Genomic DNA, 14,947 nt, shown 5'->3' on the forward strand with positions numbered 1-14,947 from the left:
AAGAACAGCAGCCTCATCGGTGTTGGCCATCAGTGCTCACGTCGCGCTTGGCACATTGCAGGCGCTTAAATACATGCATAGGCCCACATACACTGCGCAACCGCACCTTATAATGTAGTTACATAAAGCTGTCTGTAAAGACTAGGTAATCACTTGGTTATTCCTCCTCCTTTCCCTTTGCCCCACCAAAGATGCCCCACATTGTGATTTGGAGATCTGAGGATAGAATTAAGAATGGTTATATTGTCTTTAAAACGTACTCAGAGCGGCCGTACCTGGTTCTTGCCTTGTGCGTGCACATAGCGTCAAAGGACAGTCCCTCGTGCTCTCAGGGGAAGCCCTCTGTTTAGGGCCGAGGACACTTGATCATGATGGTGATGTGTAGTGTAGTTTGGTCCTGTTCATAGGCCCAGTGGAGGTGGTTGGCAGGAGCCAAATATAAAACTTGAGACTTGTGCTCACACTTATTATTGAGATTTCATATTGCTTTCATGATTTGGCCACAAAAATGGACATAAGCCTTGTTGGCTATAACACACTACTAGTACGCTATCCATCTTGCAAAATATAAGACAAGGCCAGAGCTTAAATTAAAATCCCTGGCTTCTTATCTCTTTCCCACAGGAAAGCAAATCTGTGTTGAAAACCGTAAAATTAAGAGGAGAGCAAGGATAGCATAATTTAGCAAAAATTCATGGCACCGAATTCTGAGCTATATGACTGGAGGGAGAGGTCAGACGTTAAGGAGATGCTGCCTGCTAATGCAAGTTCCTTAAGATGGTGCTTTGGAAATAAGGAAGGCATGCAAAATACGTATGTGTTTTCAGGAGATTTCTGCAATGCTTATTCTTTTTAACTACCCTAAGAAAATATCTTCGTAGATTGTTTGGCAATTGTACTTATGAGACTTTTGAAATGAAAATCAAAGCTCTTATTCTAAAGTATCGTTGAAATATATTCGTTTTAGCATTTGGGTGTTGAGGTTTTTGTTTCCATTTGAAAAAGGGTTTATAACAATATCCCCCTATCTCCGCACCCACCCTCCCATCACCCACTACCTCCTCTAAATTCTAAATTCCTTGTATTTAAGAAGCTCATCGTTGTATTTGGCAGACTGCATCATTAACACTTGAAAAGCATTGGAACATTTTTTTTAACCTTTTACACATTTATATGCATAGATGTCTGTGCTGAGGTATGTAGAGAAAAGGCATGTGGCTTTGATAATGGTGCTCTATTTAATAAATGCCAAGGGCTATACGAGCGATGCAAGTTCTGCTATTAGAGAGGAGCTGATAATTATAAAACAGGGAAAATCATATCATTGTCTGAAAAAGGGTGATTTTCCCCCCTTGCGTTTTTTCCTTCATAAGTTTCTTTTGGGTGGAGGTTATAATGACAGGGTATAGAGAATTACTATTACTGGCTGTAAAGAGAATTTAGTGTTACTAGGATAATTGCTCCTAATTTTCCTGAGGGTAGACCTTCTTGCTGGAGCCACTTACTTTTTATACCTAATTTGTAAAAAACATCAAACACAAAATGATGCATATCATAGTGCTACCACCATACACAGGTGTGTTACAGGGCCCGAAACCAGTCGGATATAGACCTACATTATAGGCAGTTTATACTGTGCAGGGCAGTTTTCAGGCACTTCCCCAAATTTTTAAATACAGATATTTGCTTTTGGAGAAACATTTTAGTCTGTAGTACAGTAAAAATCTCATGAATTCAAACTATTGATGGTTAAGGCATGTCTGAAGTAGTGAATTAGTTAATAGTCAAGATTCATTATATCTTATTCCTCTTAAATTCACAAGTTACTCATTACTGTAATGTTTGCAAATAGAGATCTTTGTGGTACTGGTTTAATTAGTCTATGTGTTTAAAATCAGAAACATTTTGTATATATATAGTTATGTCAAGTTTATTGTCTTTTCGGGGGAGGAGGTGTAAAGTTTCTGAAAAATCTATCTCCTTAATTAGGTTAAACTGCCTGGGTCTTGCTTATATTACTGATTTACTTAGTGTACTTTCTTGAGGGGACAAGGAGTTTATTCAACTATAAGCAAACAAAAGGATCCCAGATTTCAAACTGATGAAGTCCAAATAAATAACCTGTACCTTAAAAAAAAAAAATGTTATGTAGCTTTGGGCTTCCAATTTAAATAAATTTATTTTTAAACAAATACAAGATAGGATATATAAATTGTTAACAATTTAAAGTGATTTTCACAAGCTATATTTCACATTATGCATTTAAATGCAAGATTGGAAATTCCTTTTCTTAATTAAGATTTGTAGAAACTAGAGATCATGCAGATGAACTGAGTAGGCCTAAAGCATAATGGGTGATCAGGTTTGATTGACAAAGCTATAACACATTAAAATGGTATAACATGATTCTTAGAGATGTACAATCATAGAATCATAATTATATTTATTGGGTTGTTTGAAATTTTGCCCTTCAAATTGGCAATATTTATTTATTTGTTCATTGAATAATTTTTTATTGAGTGCCTTTTTGTTGCTAGACATATGTAATGAATAAAGAGTTTATAAAGCATTCATAACTTTTGCTCCAATAACTCTTTGTTGAAATCAATCTGAAGAGATCATGTAAATAGGTATGTACAGTATTCACGTCATATGGAATAATAGCACTCAACCTAAATCTCCATAGGGGAGTTGGTTAAATAACTGATAGTCTCCTAATGGGCTAGTCAGACTTGAGGAGTATTTAGCATGGACAGATTCTGAAGGTCTAAATGGGTACAGCAGTTGATTTCTGCTGTCCAGGTCTGGAGAGGACTCTTCGGTTATGCTGATGCCGTTACTGCTATTGTGTGGCTTTTTCTCTGGGAGAAGAGACAGGAGCCGGGCATCCATTGTTAACTGTTGACCTTGTGGTTACTTTGCAGTCGAATAAAGTGCCCGTGGTGCAGCCATCCCATGCGGTTCATCCTCTCACCCCCCTCATCACTTACAGCGACGAGCACTTTTCTCCAGGATCACACCCGTCACACATCCCATCAGATGTCAACTCCAAACAAGGTGAGAGCCCTGCCCTCCCAGGTCTGTTTCCGTTAGGGAGGAGCCATGCCACGTCAGCCTGCGGGACCTTACCGGGCCTTCGCTCCCTGTCACTGGGTGGATCAAAATGGATTGTTAGAGATGGAGAGCATTATGCTAAGTGAAATAAGCCAGGCAGAGAGATAAATACCACATGATCTCACTCATTTGTTGGAATATAATGAACAACATAAACTGATGAACAAAAACAGATCCAGAGACAGAGAAACATCAATCATAACGTCAAACCTCAGAGGGAGGGTAGGGGACGGTGGGGGTAAGGGGGAGAGATCAACCAAAGGACTTGTATGCATGCATATAAGCCTAACCAATGGACACAGACACCAGGGGGGTGAGGGCATGAGTCGGGGGTTAGGGGGATAATGGGGGAATAAGGACACATATGTAATACCTTAATCAATAAAGAAATAAAAAAAAATTTAAAAATGGATTGTTATGAGACAAGAATAATTTTTTTATAGCCGTTTTTAAAAACCCAAAAGAATTTGTTGTTGCTTCCTTTATTTTTTAGGACAAAAACATGAAGAACCTAGAAGGGTTATTTTCAAAGTGACAGCTCTGAAAATCTAGGCTCCACAATATAGACCAATATGTTATACAAATATACTAAAAATCCAGTCCTCGAGTCCTCCTGCAGTTACTCATTATTTCAGCATGTACTAGGAGTTGATGGTAGTGTTAAAAGAAAAGTTAGAGCCCTAACCAGTTTGGCTCAGTGGGCAGAGTATTGGCCTTCGGACTGAAGGGTCCCGAGTTTGATTCTTGTCAAGGGCACATGCCCAGGTTGTGGGCTCGATCCCAAGTACAGGCGTTCAGGAGGCAGCCTATCAATTATTCTCATCACTGATGTTTCTCTCTCTCTCTCTCTCTCTCTCTCTCTCTCTCTCTCTCTCTCTCTCTCTCCTTTCCTCTCTGAAATCAATAAAATATATTTTAATAGAAAAGGGACAAAGTAGGAGATTTTTACTTTCAAATATTATTTTTTGAGCCGTTAGTGGTTTCTTTTTGTTTCAGTTATATACCTGTTAGGTTTTATCCTCTTTTTATTACTTACAGCACCAACTTAGACATGAATAATAAAGTACAAAACCGTAACATGAGTCTTACTTGCTTCTCTACGTTATTGCCCAGTTCCCCTCTGTATCACTTACAGAAAAGCACACAGCATAGAGGTCTGAGAAATGGAAATGCCAGTGGGGGTGGGGTGCTTGGCTGTGGACACAGAGCGCAGGGTCTCCCAGCCTGCGGGTCTCACAGTTTGAGAGCAAACTTTGAGGTTAAATTTGTCCCTGGGTGGCCTGTGCTCTTTCCATGTACACCCACACTTGCACCTCAACAGAATCTTTAGGGGTTCAAAATAAAACATCCCACATACCTGAAAGTAATATAATATTAAACATCAACTGTAATTGAAGAGAGAGAAATAAATATTCTGTAAAACCAAGTGAAGGCAGAAAATAGACAGGTGAAAATTTTACCATCTTCAGCACCTCACCCTTTTGTCCAGCCCTCTCTTTGACCTGTAGTGGAAACGACATTAAGTTTGTGAAAAAGAGTGGAGTTCAGGGGCTGGGAGTTTTGTTGTTGTTTTTCACCCCTGTGAGTACTTCTAGGTTAAATACGCAGCACCTTCATTTCCTTCCCTGGTTAAAATAGGCAACTTATTTGAGGACTTAGTTACTATTGGACTTTGACTTGAGGGGAGCCCATACCTTTACTTAAAGAAGGTAAGAATCACCCATGCAGAGGTGTCCAGGTTTGCCTCTGTTTTAGTCATTTCCGGTCCTTTCTCTACTTCCTGTTACCAGGGACCTCCAAAGATTAAGAAACAGCAAGGACAGGTCTATGGATTTATGGAAGAAGGCATTTTAGGAAGAAGGCCAAGTTTCAGAGGGAAGATCAGGAATATGACCTAGGTTTGAAATAATCTAAAGGGAGACACGAGGTAGGCAGTTTAAACATCCCGGTCCCAGGGCAGGGCCTGAGCCAGAGACACACACCTGGGAACCACAAAGTTGTAGGTGACAGTTAAAGGCAGTTGTAAAAACTCAAACAAGCTATTAACAGAAAGAACCCAACAGTGGGTTTTATTAAGTTTTTAACTATTTATTTAGTTAACAGTTACATGGTGCTTCCTAGGTCCTAGCCCCTGTTCTAAGCACTTCAAAAAGAGCTTATTTAAAGGAATAACACATATCAGTTTAGTAGCTTTTCTCTTTAAGAATTCTAGGACAGTTCAATTTTTTAAAAAGACAAGTTTATAAACAGCTATCAATTACATTTCTATTTTATCTTCTGTTCCCATCACTTATTGCTACCCTATCTTGTTTTGCCTTACTAATTATAATTATAGCTTTGCTTCTCAAACTTTTATCTTTTTAACAAACTCCAGAACTAGAGAAGGTCCAGTGGGCATGACCAAAAGTTGTCTGCTTGCAGTTTCTTTGAAAAGTTGCGTTATTTTCACATTCTACTCCATACACTCTTTGTGTTGCTTTTAATGTAAAGATCCTCTTTTTTATTATTTTTTGTCCTGGACTTCATGTATCTCAGGGGATATGTAAACTTTGGTTTGAAAAGAATGAATTTACATGATTTCGAATTATATTATTCATTTGAGAGTACATTCTCACTATGTTTCTTGCTTTTCCTTCTTTTCTCTCCTTCTGTCTGCCTTTTGGCTTTATCATGTAGCTCAGCCAGCTAGAACATGGTGCTGCGGCCAGAGTCTCTGATTTCAAAGTCCCCGGGAAGCTGGTTAGCTTTATTAGATAAATAAAAAAAAGAACAACAACAACTAAAAACCAAAAGAGTGTCATGTGCATATTCTGACACTAGATATAACCATCCAATAAATTAACCTGTTCGTCAGCAGAACCCATTCTCATTCATAAGAAAATAACTTAGGTTGATTTCCCACTAGGAAGCACATTAGTTTTTACCTTTCTGTCAGTGTGTTGGTGTGTGGAGTTGTGTGCAGGTGTAGAAACAGGAAAGGAAGATAATACCAATCATTTTGTTCTACTCATTATTTCTGGTAAAAATATTAAAAGGAAAGAGCTTTTAGGAAATGCTGGGTTTATTTATACCTACTTATATCTTCCTAGTCATTGTATCCTATTAAATAACAAAAACATATCACTTATACTGTGTGCCAGGTGTTTTCTGTATTGCATATATTAATGCATTTATTCTTCACAACAACCCCTATTCTATTTTTATTCTGATTTTACAGAATAACGAATCACTTCCTCAAAGATACGTAGTTGAGTGGCAAAATTAATATATCCATATAGTCTAACTCCAAAATAATTTTATCTATATTTATTAAAGTTACTTGTAAAAGCTTACAAATGTTGAAGGCCATGCTGTGTATAGCCTGCAGCACACAGTAAGTGTTCGGTAAATACCAGTTAAATGCATGATATGAAGTCAGCAGTTGGTAGAGGGTCACACACTTCTAGGAATCTTTGGAAGCAGGTTCTTAAAACAACAATAACCTATTTAGAAAACACAGATCCGTTTTCTGCTCATGTAGTGACCTCAGCCCCATCAGGTACTTATGTACCTGCAAAACGGTTGATAATGTTGACCCAGCATGGGGAATCGGTCTGTTTAAACACTTTTTTTCACTTGTTCATTTGTTCAGTCACTCAAAAGTATTTATTGAGAACCTCCTGTGGAGACAACCCTGGTTTGATACATTGATTGGCAAAACATGGTTTCTCTTTCCCCGAGCTCTATTTAAACTCATGCAGGAAATCATTTGCACAAACTAACTATAAAAGAAAATGAAGAACATCTTTAGTCCCATGTTAAAAGTACAAATAAAACCTTGTAGATTCAAAGAAGAAAGAGGTTTTTCAGAGCTGTAAAAGTTAGAGAATATTCCATGGGAGAGGGGTATTTGAAATATGAGTAGAATTTTAATAGAAGCAGTCAAAAGACTAGCATAGGAAGTGGCATATAGCAGGTGCTAAGTAAATGTTAGTTTCCTCCTTCCTCCTTCAGAGCAGTAAAACGAAGTCCAACTAGTTTGTATATTGTTCTGCTGAACCGCACCTACGCAGAATCACTGACGTGTTCTCCACACACTCGCAGCATGGACTAGCGTGGCCGCAGCGTTTTAAGCTTGTCTGCCGAGAGGCATGTGATTGCAAGCAAGTTACTTCTCTGTGTCCCGGTCAGAAGAGCCCAGGACAAGCCATTATTTTGTGTGTGCCCGAGCAGTCAGTTCAACTCTCTAACAAAGGGTTTTAACTATTAATTAAAGTAGATAATTCGGTAGTCTCTCACCTCTAACCCTGAATTTCAAGTTCATATTTTCACAGAGTTCCCAAAGTCCTTCTTGATGGGTCTGGTTTTTCTTTTCAAAACTGAGCAATCCCCCTGCAGACCCTGAGGATTGGGGAGATAAGTGAATCTCAGGTGGGGGTGGGGGCCAGTGGAGAAACTCCCATGATTCTGATACGCCTTAGGATCACCCCAGCTGCTCAAACTTGCCCAAACCCAGGAAGAAAATCCAGAGTATGAAACGGGGGTGGGAGGGTCTACTGTGACCAAAAGAAGCAGTACCTCTAGCTAAAAAAAAAAAAAAAAAAAGATTTGAAGAACATTCTTTCAAAAACAGCAAAACATGAGATGATCATGTAAAAGCATGTAAGCTCTCTATTGAGGGAGAGATTAAAGACCTTTCTCCATCCCACCTACTTTCTGTAAGAATTGAGAAATAGTTTGTCCTAACTTCAAAGTCAAATTAATATCAACTATAAAGGCAACACTTTTTTAAGTTATTCCCTTATGTTTAAGGCCTTTATCATCTTTTAAAATTCAAATGAAATTCATAATCAATTTAAACAGTAAAAATGTAGAATATGTAAAGAGCATCTTCATGAGCTTACCCAGCTCCACATTCTGGCCAATCAATATATTTACAACCACTGAGTGCATCCTCTAAGTCTGGGAATGTGGGTTTTTATATGGAAATGACCTTAGACAGACAGACTAGCTGTATAAGAAAGCAGTTGTGGTCTTTTTCTATTCAGAATCACTCATTTCCCCCCAAATACATTGAATCTAAGTTTAAAATATTTTGCATTTTTATGAATGTGCCTTACCCCTTTTCTGTACCCAAGGTAAGATATAAACAAAGAGATGTCATTTGGGACTAGGATTAGGTATAATCTTTAGGCGGTTTTTACAATTATAGGCCAATATGAGCTCCAGGGAGTCCGAGCTCAAGAAACAATTTGGTGGCACTCTCATTTTCTATGGGACACAACTAATCCTGAGCAGCTTGACCTTGGAGCCCAGAGGACTCAACTTGATGAAGAGCTTAGTTGGAGCTGAAGTGGCAGAGACCAAGTGAATCATATCAAGTGTGACCATTATGGGGCTGCAGATGATTCCTAATTAATCTTTGATTCTCTGAGGTATCACATTTCCCAAATCTGTGTGTCCATAAGGGAGTCAATAAAAATATGAAATTGGCAATTTACCTAATCCTTGAGCACCAGGCAGGCCGTCTACTTATGAAGGCCTGTCATTTTCCATTCTACACAAAAATAATTGTCTACCATTTTCTTAACCAAAGTGAAATAATGTGGGCAAACTAAATAATTTAAAAGTCTTATTTTGATGGCTTTTAGTAGCAGTATATTTACTATTTCAGGAATCCCTCAAGATGAACTATCTTATTTTTTTAAATATATTTTATTGATTTCAGAGAGGAAAGGAGAGGGATAGAGAGAGATAGAAACATCTTCTATATATATAAAAGGCTAATATGCAAAGTGTCCCCTTGGGAGTTCGACCGGGAGACCAGGAGTTTGCTCGCTATGACGTGCGCTGACCATCAGGGGGTGGCGTGGAACAAAGGAAGGCCCCAGCCAGCAGCTGGCAGCCAGGGAAGGAAGCCCCCAGCCAGCAGCCGAAGGCCCTGATAGGTCCTGATTGCTGGCCAGGCCTAGGGACCCTACCCATGCATAAATTTCGTGCACTGGGCCTCTAGTCAATGATGATAGGGAATCATCACAAGCCCCCCACTGGGGATGGAGCCCACAACCTGGGCATGTGCCCCTGATCAGGAATCTATGATCTGGTTCATAGGTCGACGTTCAACCACTGAGCCAAGCCTGCCAGACAAGATGTACTATTTTAAAACCTGTTGTCTCGCATGTTGAAATCTTGAGAAGAGATACCAAACTGACTTCTGTTAAGAAGTAATGGCATAAAGCATTTTATTGCCTTTCCATTGCCGTAAGAGTCAAATGTCCTACAAATCTGAACACTCTGCCTCTCCATTCTTTTTAATAGGCATGTCCAGACACCCTCCTGCTCCTGAGATCCCTACCTTTTACCCGCTGTCTCCGGGTGGAGTTGGACAGATTACCCCACCGCTCGGCTGGTAAGAGCCTCCCTGCAAACTTCAGCCAGGCATTTGAACATGTTCTCCTACTTCCCGCTCACGGCAGTTAGCTTGATGAATGATAATACCCGTGGAGTTGAGGAAATTTTAAAACAACAAGCAAGGTGCTAGTTTTATGTCATTTCATTTTAAAAGATTGAAAAAACATACAGGCATTGAAATCAATTGAACCCATTTGCTTATATGTATAGAAAATGACTGTAGCATTTGCTTTGAAGCCTATAGTTTTATGGATTCAATTTGTGGTTTGGGGCATGTGCTATGCCTGTACAAAGTGCTCAGTGTGGTTTTCTTTTCTGTTTTTTTATGAAAACATATATTTGAAGGAAACAGACACATTGAATATCTATGTACTATCTTTGCTTATAAATGGCAAGTGAGGTAAATGACAAATAGGGAGAAATTTAAAAATACAAAAACATCTTTTGAATTTTAATGTAAGTTTCAGCTTGAGTTCAGAAAACCAAACAAAAAACAAACAAACAAAAAAAACTAATGTTTGGGCTTTTTATTTTCCAGAATTCAATTGGTCTTTGTTATTTATTTTTAAAAAAATCCTTAACTGCTTCCTTGAAAGTTTTCTAAATTGTAAAGGTAAAGGAAAGAAAATATATCGTAGGAAGAAGGAATTTTTTTCTATAGTGTAGCTTATATTTATCATTTCATCGTGAGTACACAACTTTCCCTGCTCCCACTCCATCCCTCTCCATTCCTGCCCTCCCCACAGCACTCCATGGAAGCAGTGCTCCAGCTTTGGCAAAAGTTTTCTCTCCTTTCTTCAGCGGGTTCTCTATCCCTACAGCCCCCAGGTCATTGCCCATCTCACTACCTTGGCATCCTTACATTATCTCTTCTTCAGCAAGAAGGGGTTATCCTGCCATGGAAATTTCCACTTACTCTGTAGTATTAGCCCTCTCGTCAATAACTGTTTGCATTTACTAGTAATTGATTATGTGTACATGTTCAGTCCTACACGGTCATTCTGTCTGAACTTAGCTACTTAGGGGCAATAATCCTGTGCTGCCTTGTGTCAGTGGCAGCTGAAAGTAAGGACTGTGTAAGTGAAAAACGGGAGATGTGGGAAAACTGGGAGAGATGAACTTGTCAGAGAGCGGGAAGATAATTCCAGTGAATTGCTCTCCTGTCGGGGGGAGTGCAGTGTCTTTTAAACCTTTTGCACTCGGACGTCGAGTGTGACTCGACACGGTTAGCATTAGAATAAAGGAATCGAGAAAAAAGCAAGCGAGTGCAAAGGGTTAAAATACTTACTCATTTTTATATAAATATGAAGCTGTATTTCTTTCTTCTTTTTCCGAAAATTGTCAAGGATTCTGATAGAGAATCCACTAATCTCCTCTGAAAGGATTATTTCACTGTTCCCAGGGTTCTGTTCTAGTTAATAAACATTTGTCAGATGCCTACTTTGTTCAAAGCATTTAATGGGGTTGGGAGAGGGGAAGGGATAAAAGACGGGTAATTCATGGACTCGTTTGTTTTTCATGTTGAAGGTAGGAGCTTTTCTTAAGGCAAAAGGTACTTTGATTGGGTGGAGGGTTAGGAAGGGAAGCAGTTGGATAACTGAAGAAATGCGCTGGTCTGTAATAAAAATCCTATTTGAATCCCTCCCTCTTCTCCCCTCATCAAACTCTGACTGCTGGTTGGTTACTCATGTTTTGTCATTGATGGGTTCCTTTCTTCTGTGACCTCAGGCAAGGTCAGCCTGTATATCCCATCACGGGAGGATTCAGGCAACCCTACCCATCCTCACTGTCAGTCGACACTTCCATGTCCAGGTAGGTAGAGGTGGAAACGGGCACCCAGGGCGAGCTGCTCTTCCTGCGCTTGCATCTTGTGTGCCTCTGCTTGCCTCTCGGTCGGTCGGCTAGGAGGGTGCGTAGCTCAGCCCCGCGTCTGTCTGTGCAGTGTGCCTGGCTCCCACACTAGGTGTCCTAGAGATTCCTGGGTAGGAGCCTTACTCTGCGCCCCAACAGCAAACACCAGCCACACCCGCCAGGGGGAGGCACTCGGCCACGCGGGAGACTGTGCCTCCAGAAGACCCCGATGCCACCCGGCAGCAGGATGTGTAATGTCCCAAAAGTGGACAACCTAAGCTTGTTTTACTCAAAATACGCTGGGGGTATGGAAAATGGGGGCCGGGGGGGGGGGAATAGATAAAGACTGGTTTGGTTCGAGTTCTATCCTTGACTTTCTCTGAGGAAAGCTGTACCATTTAATGTGACAGTGTTTGCAAATGCCCAGATAGTCCAGAGCCTTCGTGGACCAAGGCTGTCCGAAGAGCCCTCGGCCTTGTGGGGGGCGTGTCCTAGTGTGTGAATCAGGCCCTGTGGGGACGCAGTGCCAGCGCAGCTCGGGGCGTCTGCGCCCCCTGCTCTGTGGGACGCTTGCTTCTGGACAGGATGGCTTCTGTGCCTGTGCTTGATGTACACACACGTGTGGTGTGGCATCTGTGTGCCATGTCGCTTTCCCCAGGAGCATTGTTGTGCCGGAAGTCAAGCTTTTGGGCCTGTCACTGGTCGTGGATCTTTACTTTTTATGTAGGTATGAAATTCGCAGTTTGTGTGGTGAATTTCAGCTTTTTGAAAAAAACATTATTTTTACAAATTGTAAATTCAGCTCGTTGGAAGGGGATAAAATTAATATCCTTCCCCCCAAATATATTTTTACACTTTTTAACACTGTAAGAACTATCTGGTGACGGGAGTTTTTCCCAGGCATCAGGTATTCTTGCAAATGGTGCATTTAACAAAGCATTATTATTTGGTCAACTATTTGTGTTTTTACCATGCTGCCTTAATTTTTTAAAAATTCGTTTCTGAAATATTACATATCCAAGCAGAGTTCCTTCTTTCCTTCCCAGATGAAGGAGTACATTGTACCGGCTGTGATGAAAGACCTGGAATGTTGTTCTTGCTGAATTGTTTACTTTAAAACAGTTTAAAAAGCAAAGATTTCTAAAGCACACGCAAATTTATCCAACGTGCTTGTTGAAAGTAGCCTTTATTTATTTTATTTGTCTTGCATGGCAGTTTCCCTCCTTTGTGTTGGATGGTGGTGGATATTTTAAGATGTTTTTACGCTCTGCAAGCATTCTCGGGGAAAAGCCTTTGTTTAGCGTGTGTAGTTTTTGCCTTGATGTAGAACTCTATGTATTCTTCCCTTTGATTAAACGCTTCCCTCCATTATGTTACCAGTTGTCCATAAGGCGAGATCTCTTAAGCATTCTTTCTGTGTAGAAAATTACTCTGGATGATAAGGGCAACCTTATTAAATTGGGAACTGAAAAATATCTTCCTGTCCCTTATTTTCTCAGTTGTTCTCTCCTAGTATTAGTAAAGAAGCCAACAATGCGGGAACACTCTTACTTACTGTGATGGTTTGGGAACATCGGCAGAGTTTTTTAAATGTGATTTCTTTAGCTTTTATTTAAAAATCTTTGAAAAGCTAAACCTTACTTGTTTTATTTCCAACATAATTGTTCTTAACGAAATTATTTGAGAACTGCTTTGCATGTAAAACGACTCAATTTCTTTTAATCCTATGGCCTAGAGCCGTCCCAGGAAAAATGCCAGATTCTACTATTAGTTTTTTTTTTGGGGGGGGGGGGAAGTTGCTATACAGGGAATAATTATAAATATTTTCCACCTGAACACAGAAAGGAAAGGAATTCTCAGCCTATTCTAATGTATAGTTAATTCTCCTGTGTATAACTGCCAGCAGCAGTGAGTGGATTGTTGCAAATGCCATCTAGCTTTTGCTGCAGTGGCCACTAGTGAGTATTGTTTCTTCTCCTTCCTTCCTTTAGGTTTTCCCATCACATGATTCCTGGTCCTCCAGGTCCCCACACAACTGGCATCCCTCATCCAGCTATTGTAACGCCTCAGGTCAAGCAGGAGCACCCCCACACTGACGGGGACCTGATGCACGTGTAAGTGTGCCTGTGGGCTCCCTGGGAGTGCCTGAAGGTGCTGCCATGTACACCCTTTCTTCCTCCCTGGTGAACCCGCCCCTCTCTTTATGGTGGAAATCAGTGAGCTCAGCTTCCGGTGGACTTTTAGCGGGCTTGATTCTCACTGCCAACTAACTGTGATTCTGGGATTGGGAAGGAGCACAGACCTCAGTAGAACAAGGGAACCTCGCCAAAATGGAGTAGTCTTCCGAGCACGGGCACTGGATAAGCTTGAGCTATGATTTCTGCCATGATTGTTGGGGAGCCAGCCCCCGCTGGTACCCAAAAAGGACTGGGAGTCCAGTGCCCGCCCAGGATGCAGGCTTTAAAAGCATAAAAGTCCAGGGAAAGGAGCCAACCATACCCAGGATTGTATCAGGCTGTTATAGCAAATTCCTTGAAGAGATTAGGAATTGAGTTTCTTAATGCAGGGGGTTTGCAGCCTGGGAGGATGGGGTGGTAGGGAGCACGAGATAGTCCATAAATGCCCTGCAAATGTGGGCAAAGCCAACAAGCATTTGTTTGGGGGAGAGAGGCTGAGGTTTCATTAGCGTCTCAAAGTGGCCCTTGCCCCCCGCCCCCTACGTTAAGAACCTGACTTCTGAAAGAGGAAGGACCACTTACACTGTAGGTTCAGCTTTTCCTGAGGTGACCAAGGAGCTCGGCCTCAGGGCCCTACTGGAGCAGCCGTACCCACCCATTTCCATTGGTGTTAACACTTCTATTGCTCCCAGAGAACGTTCTCAAACCCAAGGCTACTCACTCACAAAGGGTGCTCTTCTAAGTGGATGGTGTTCCAGGCTTGTAGAGAGCCTCGGGGTTGTCCCAGCCTGAGTTTGCTGTGTAATCAGATGCTCTGCTACTGTCCGCCCATCTCTCCCTTCTTCTGCCCACCACCCTCCCTCAACACCACGTCCCCCTTTCAGGAAGCCTCAGCACGAACAGAGAAAGGAGCAGGAGCCCAAGAGACCTCACATTAAGAAGCCTCTGAATGCTTTTATGTTATACATGAAAGAAATGAGAGCAAATGTGGTGGCCGAGTGTACTCTGAAAGAAAGTGCGGCTATCAACCAGATTCTAGGCAGAAGGGTAAGTAGCGGGATGGTAAATCCGTGTTTGTGGGACGCGTGGGGCTGCTTCATTAGAACTGCCCACATGCACTTGCATATGAGGTGGTCACCAGATGCATAGGGGTCATCACCAGCCTCTCTGGGAAGTAATCAAGAGAACAAAATATGGCGATAGCTTTCCCGAGGATTAAATGCTATAATGCATTGTCAACCACCTACGCTGTTGTTGCTGTTATTACTCATAAAAACAAGTACTTGTTGTCTTTTGTATGCCAGGCACTGTAGTTAGGCAATGAGATAATAATTGCTGAATAAAATAGATATGGTTCTTGCCTTCATGGAGTTTAAAGTTTTGTGACAGGATACAGATATTAGGCAGTTAATTAC

At 41.0% G+C, this 14,947-nt stretch overlaps 1 protein-coding gene across 5 annotated transcripts in view; it reads left to right on the forward strand.

The window, feature by feature from the left end:
- The window catches only part of LEF1 (lymphoid enhancer binding factor 1), a 114,917-nt gene that overhangs the window by 79,949 nt on the left and 20,021 nt on the right, over positions 1–14,947 (forward strand). For 3 of the 5 annotated variants that reach the window (XM_079767192.1, XM_079767191.1, XM_079767193.1), the window contains exons 4-8: positions 2,925–3,057; positions 9,412–9,502; positions 11,233–11,316; positions 13,347–13,469; positions 14,417–14,579. In XM_079767192.1, coding sequence (XP_079623318.1) covers positions 2,925–3,057; positions 9,412–9,502; positions 11,233–11,316; positions 13,347–13,469; positions 14,417–14,579 — 594 coding nt within the window. The remainder of the gene's footprint in view (positions 1–2,924; positions 3,058–9,411; positions 9,503–11,232; positions 11,317–13,346; positions 13,470–14,416; positions 14,580–14,947) is intronic. The other 2 variants (XM_079767194.1, XM_079767195.1) reach the window with 1 other exon arrangement.

Source organism: Cnephaeus nilssonii, assembly GCF_951640355.1.
Source record: "Cnephaeus nilssonii genome assembly, chromosome: 1".
NCBI classification, from domain to species: Eukaryota; Metazoa; Chordata; class Mammalia; order Chiroptera; family Vespertilionidae; genus Cnephaeus; species Cnephaeus nilssonii.